The sequence below is a fragment of the Sinocyclocheilus rhinocerous genome, unplaced genomic scaffold (genome assembly GCF_001515625.1).
Source record: "Sinocyclocheilus rhinocerous isolate Xijiao unplaced genomic scaffold, SAMN03320098_v1.1 scaffold222, whole genome shotgun sequence".
Lineage (NCBI taxonomy): Eukaryota > Metazoa > Chordata > Actinopteri > Cypriniformes > Cyprinidae > Sinocyclocheilus > Sinocyclocheilus rhinocerous.
Genome location: NW_015625652.1, coordinates 337,787 through 344,353, shown reverse-complemented (window position 1 = coordinate 344,353; position 6,567 = coordinate 337,787). Strand labels below are relative to the sequence as shown.

The 6,567-nt window shown below is 38.9% G+C and overlaps 1 protein-coding gene across 1 annotated transcript; it reads right to left on the bottom strand.

Moving 5' to 3' along the window:
• Window positions 1–3,215: 3,215 nt before the first annotated feature.
• On the bottom strand, window positions 3,216–6,096 carry tmem74 (transmembrane protein 74). Its single transcript, XM_016509320.1, has 2 exons — window positions 6,031–6,096; window positions 3,216–4,709 (listed from the first exon to the last, which is right to left on the bottom strand). Exon 2 carries the CDS (start codon window positions 4,648–4,650, stop codon window positions 3,808–3,810), a length of 843 nt encoding a protein of 280 aa, XP_016364806.1. The 5' UTR covers window positions 4,651–4,709; window positions 6,031–6,096; the 3' UTR covers window positions 3,216–3,807.
• Between the last annotated feature and the right edge of the window lie 471 nt (window positions 6,097–6,567).

Below are 6,567 nucleotides of genomic sequence, written 5' to 3'. Positions count from 1 at the left end.
ATATGATTAATGGGCCACAATGTGGTTACCTTGCATGCAAAAACTTCCTTGCGAAACTGAATTCTTTCGAAAAATGTGCTAATCTAAAATCTGCTATCGCAGAGTTCGCCACATGGGAGCGAAATAAAATGTCTGTAAACTGATAACTGAGAGGATCTGATACCACCATGCAATTTATGAAATCAAATAAGCTGTGAATCTAGGCTAAGTTATAGATCCAGCACTCTTCTTATGCACTACGCAGATCTAAAGGTGCCACCTGCTGGTCGTTAGTGAGAGCTACATTCAAACGATTAGGCAAGTTTTATTTGAATATATTAAAATGTGGTTCTGGTTATATGTAGTTTTAATGGAGGTTAGGTTAAAACTACAAAATAATAACCTTTATTTAGAATAGAAATGACACTGAGATATGTTTAAGAACATTCTATTGCAAGTGTTGATTATTCTATGTCTAGTAGGCCCTATGTGCTGCTTATTTTTGTTAATTTTGACTAGAGAAACCAATTCCAGGTTATTTTGATCCTTGAAGGTCTTCTGAAGAAAATCATACCCGTATAACAAGACAAAATGAAAAAGAAGAAAAGATTTCTTCACATTCCATGTAAGAAAGCATAGAGAAAATTAACAGCATTTTAACTCTGTTTGCCGTCTGTTTGCTTTTGTTTCTTCTTATTTACTCCACAGCAGATACCAGACACTCAGTGCAAATGAAATGTGACAAAGGCAATAATTTCCGGATGCTCTCCGAGTTCTCATTAGTGTTGACACGGCAGGGCATTAGTTTCACCCGCTTTTGTCTGATCTAAACAGACCATTAGTTTCTTCACAGCCTTCTTTTGCCAGGACAGACCACAATGAGCCATTCTGGAGACACTAGCCTCTGCTGCCGACCTGCATCCTTTTCTAATATGTATAACAATCCATCTTGAAAAGCAAGCATGCTGCTTTTTTGTGGGTAAGCTTCAACAATAAAAGTCAGTTTAGATGAGAACAAATGAATCTGATGCCAGCTAAAGCGCCTGTCTGTAACTTTTATTGAATTCTAAAACCTTGATTATCTTCTTCAGGTGTTTTAAAAGCTCCAAATGTCCAGAACGATACATTTCTAGAAAAAGGAATGCAGTTCCCTTAGCTGAAAGCAAAATATTACTAAATATTCATCTTATGTGGCATATATAATGACAGACTCCTAATGATACTATTTGGAGACTTTTAATGCAAGTGGGACAATGTGATTGTCTTTACTGACTCAGCATTGAAAGCAAAGTAGCATTTGCAAACAAGTGTGCATGGAGCCTTCAAATTGGACTTTTCCATTTTGCAATTGAATCTACATTATTTATCCAGACAGGTAGAAACCTCTACGAGACAAAGAGGCCCCTCAGAGATTTCCCATGGGCTTTTAGAAGCATCCTTATTCCACCTCATAATGACAGTGCTTCAGGCTAATAGAGCTGATGGGAGAAACTAATCTAGGTGCTAACGCAGAGTGCAGGGGAACATAGTTCCATTTCAGCTAAAGAGCTTAAAGGATTGAATTTACATTACAAAGAGATATCAAGTCTAATGTTAATAAACCTTTGTAAGCTATACAAATACCTACATTGTGCTTCTACTAAAAATAATGCTGGGGAAATGCAGCCAAGAGTTGGGGTCAGATCCCTGAGGCTGTCTCAGTAGAGTGCTCTTCTCAGAAATCAATACCACTGGAAATTTTCCACAGGGTTTCCAAGGGTACAAGTGCACACACTTCAACTTTCCATCAAATACTGGAGCATTTCTGTAGGAACAAGTGGCATCCCTGTGCTAGTGAATGAAGGAATAGGACTAGATGACTAAAAGCTTCCAGTGAGGTTAATGTGTTCCATCTTGAGAAGTTGAAGCGTACAACAAACAACCGCACAAAAACGTCTTTTTTGGAAACGCTGCAAGTGTTTAAGTTGATTGATTCAATTCTTCCGTAAAGTCTGCAGCGCTAAGCACATTTTCCAGAAAAGGCCACATTATCTTTATGTATGATCTTGGAGAAAGAAGGAGAACTGTACATTCGTTCATGAAAAATAATGGCAGTTATGTTTTGTATACTTAACGCGCGACAAATTCGAAAAAAGATTAGAAAGCGGCAGCGCGCGATTCTGTTGATATGGCACTGACGAACGCGACTTCTGTTAGTTAGCGTAAATTTTGTGGCCTGTACATTTTTATTTGCTCTGACTAATCTTACTGTCTAGTAATAAATACGTGTAAATAGAAAGTTAAATCTTCGTTCGTAAAAATATCGTCATCCCTGCTTACTGCAAACTGCAAACTGCAATGAGATTACCTACCCTACCTCCTACAGGCGAAAGAATGCGGATGTTAGCTAGCGACAGGTAATGATATGCGCTCTGGCTAACTAAGTGTTCCGTTTACATGCTGCTTTCAAATCAGCTCATTAAAAGTGATTCTATTAACATTTTTAATTTCCCTTCGAGACGCCCGGTAGGACCGTCCTAGATAATGTGGACAATTACCAATGACTCGTCATCTCTTATAGGCCTAACATTTAGATCTCACTCATTGTAAGGAAGATGTTATGAGCCATGAGTAATTTTCCTGTAATTTTCGCAACATCCGTATTACAATCAGTCAGAAACGTGTACATTACTTTTTTGTTACTGCTAAATTCGAAGCATCTACACTGCTTTACTGCTTGATAAGGCATTGCTAATATACAGTAAAAACACCAGAAAGTTTAGTTAATGAGTTTTAAAGCTAAAATCTTTTCATCAGAAAGACATTTGATTCAATCTTTTGATTTTTTCCTTAGTGATCCCATGGACAAAACCAGTTAAGAGTCAGAGAGAGGACTCATGATCATGTCATATTCAGGTTTTAAGTGGTCACACTTATTGCAGTCAAATACAGGCTACTGATTTATCACAAGCAATAAAACACAAAATCAAGAATAATACAATTTTATTTTCATATCAGAAAGTGAGTCTTAAGTTAAAGTTTTATGAATTGTCATTAATCATCAGAGTATGCACTGATACAGATGATATGATATTGTAAGTCTTATGATAAATCCTGTGTGCACAGACATTTTTTCAATTTGTGTCAATATCTTGTTACATACTGAGAGCCTATAGGTTTAACTGTGTGTATACAGTGTCAGTGAAGATACAGTATGCTTTGCTCTCTCAGAGAGATGGATTTAAATTTCCGAGTATTAGATTTCTGCATGGCCCATTCCACACATGAACTAATAAGGACAATATGAGAAAATAATGGCAAAAACATCCCAATTATAAGCTGGCATTTTCTCAGTGTAACACAACAATGCTTTCGGAGGATCTGAATACACCAGAGTGCTCTAAATCAGAAACTGTAGCCCTCAATCACTCTACATACCATGACGAAATGGCTGAAGTGGAAACATTTCAGTATTCTGAAAGAGTAAGAAAGAGGCAGTAGGATTGTCAGTATTAGCAGCAGGTTTCTGTACAACTCCTTTCTTTTAGATCTCTTATTTTCAGCTTGGAAAGTAAGGGTTTGAATACTATCAGAAACCTCATTTAACGTCCTGCCACACAACCTGAAGTTCGAACCTCTGTTTATTCAAAAATTAACTTGCTTCATGATTAATACAAATGATATCATGCTGTGTCTCTCTGAAGCCTGAGAAATCTGTTATGTGATATTATGTTTTTCTGCATCAGTAAGCAATTGTCACTGACACAAGGTTGAAAAACAAGCTCTTTTGGCCATGCTGGAAAGGTCAACATTACATTGGCAGTCCAATAGAGAAAATGGAGAAAACAGTCAACTAATGGCATCGCCATTCTCCTCCTCGACCAAACTATGTGGTGGCGATGAGCGACTGGGACTTGATCTTGTTCTTAAATTAATCGAACCATAGAGCTTTGTGGAGTGCTTCGAATAAGCGAAGGCTTTCCTTCTGTACATCTCACCTTTCCACATTGAAATCATTAGCAGAGTGGACAGCACCACTCCGCCCAGGGTGAGAAGGCAAAGGCCGGCAATAACACACCTGTCAAGGTGCGCACCAATCCTGGCGCTCTCGTTCTCGAGTCTTTCCATTTCACGTGCAGAGATGTTGTCGGGGTTCACTCTGACGTCACGAGGGACCGTATACGATATGATCACCAGCGAGATCCCGGTGATCAGGAACGTGACTGCGCCGATGAATCCGTAATCCACGGATTTCCCCGAACTCTCTGAGCTGAGGTCGATGTCGGACATCAGCGACAACTCCTGGAGGCCCTCGGGACGGATTTCGCTCGAGGAGTCATGGAGCGAAGCCGCATGGCGGTAGCTTTTCTCACTCGTGTCAGGGGTGGCCAACCGGAGATTGACGTTTTCATCGACGTAAGTGAACGAGGTCTCCAGCTCCTCGTCACAACACACCCTGACCTTCTCTGTGGGCTGATGCCGGTGCTGGCCATGTTGTCCTCTGACGGGAACCGTCCTTGGTGCTGAATTACACTGTCCCTCACAGGCAGGCGCCTTCAGAGTGGGAGAAGCTTCTTCCACCAAACTGTTTAGCCTGTGAACATGAAGAGGGCTAGAAGACCAATCCAGTATGCCGGGGGGATCAGGTCTTCCCCCTCTATTATCTATGTAGAGTAACTCCACCGAGGCCATCAGATCCACTCCCACGGATCACTTTGGTTTCTTTCCGCATCAAGCCATCCACACTATACCTATAAACACATAATTTACATTACTTCAGATGAGAAATCAACTCACAGAGCATTTATATTGTAGCTAGTGATTGACTATATAATAGTTTTTTTTAACAAATAAGACAAAATATTTGCACATTTAAATGTCTGATAGAACGGATTTTTTGTTGAATTCCTGCTTTTCACACAATGATATCTAATTAGCACACTGCAACAAAAACATATTATTTATGAATATTTTAATAATAACAATTTAAGAGCACAGATGGCCGCACAATTGTTGTTTATCTTTGTTGCATGCTATTGCAATTACATTTCTTATTTGTTCTTGACAAACTATGTAAATGTTTTAAATACTATGTGACAAGCATTTCTGCACACATCTCACAGGAATTTGTTCTGAAATTTTTCAAATTCTGGACATAGTTGTCACATGACAGATTGTCAAAGAGCCGATTTGCTCCCAACAAAATTTTGAGCAAATGTACACTTATACACAGTGTTACTGGATTTTCCTTTGTAGGTCAGTCTAGTGTACTGCAGTACGTGTCCCAAGCACAACTGTGACTCGTGCGTACTATTAACTGCTCTAACCTATTTATGCTCACTACAATGGTCTAGCAACAGTTAATGACTGTATTTGAACGAAATCCTTTGCCCCTTTAATGAAAGACGATTAAAGTTACTGATTAGCCCTACTTCTTCAATATCCAATTAGCAAAGCAATCCGTATAAAACCCAAGATAAGCTATAAGTCCCTTTAAAACGCATGGCTCATGGTCGATGGGGATATAGGCAATACACTTCACAGTAGAGATCGATAGCATGATATATTTTTACGACCGATATCAGTACAGTATCAGTACTTTTACATGCAAGTGGTCAAATAACCAATATCCACATTATTTAAATGTGTTATTATATTTATACAAAGTTGTTTTGAAATCTATGTAAATTAATTTTAATCTTTAGAATCGATATTAAAGAAACCAATAAACTGGAAAAGTGTGAATATCAGTATAGCCTATAAACGTGTCAAATCGATTATTGGTCTATATATACTACTCGGGAAAAAAAAATGACAATAAAGTCATCCTACAAATCATCACATCTGCAATAGCTAACACGATACACAATAGCTAAACCGGAATATGATATACACATATAAATACAGTAGTTTTGGCACGTGTCCATCAGGCTGCATCGTTACACTCATCAATAGGTCATAGAATATCCCGCAAAGACAGCGGCACAAACAGGACACATTCCGCATCTCACTATATTTAGACGCAAATCACAGATTGTTTGTTTGGTATAAACAAATGTTCTTGGATAATACCTTCTCGTTTGCTGGACATTTTGGCCTCCCGGCTGCTGCTCTCTGCCGTTCTCCCTCCCACGCTCCGTTTTAAAGATGAACTGAGCTCTTGATGGCCAAATGACTAATTCTACTATGGCAACGGCTTGTTTATGAATATTCATTAGGTAGCGATTACGTTTCTAAGCAACCTTCCTATGGGGAAGTGTTTGAGTATGAATATTAATAAGATTGCGCTGACGTCCCTTAGTTGATGTCCTATAGCGAATGCCTGCTCATTGAATTTTAATTAGGTGTTGGTGACGGTCCTTGCGAACGTTCCAATGGCGAAGCAACGGGTTATGAATATTAAGTTAAGTCTTCGCCATAGTAAGATTTGTAAATTCTCCTCCGGTAGCTACGCCTCGCTGATTTACATCACTCTTGCGTTTTCAAGTAAATCATAAGAGGTTTAAAACTGTATCGGAACCATGGGAAATAAAGTTTTCGGAAGCAAAAAGTAATTATTTTCTGGACAAATCACCAGCGTATGACTGGAAACTACAGCCTGGAGATATG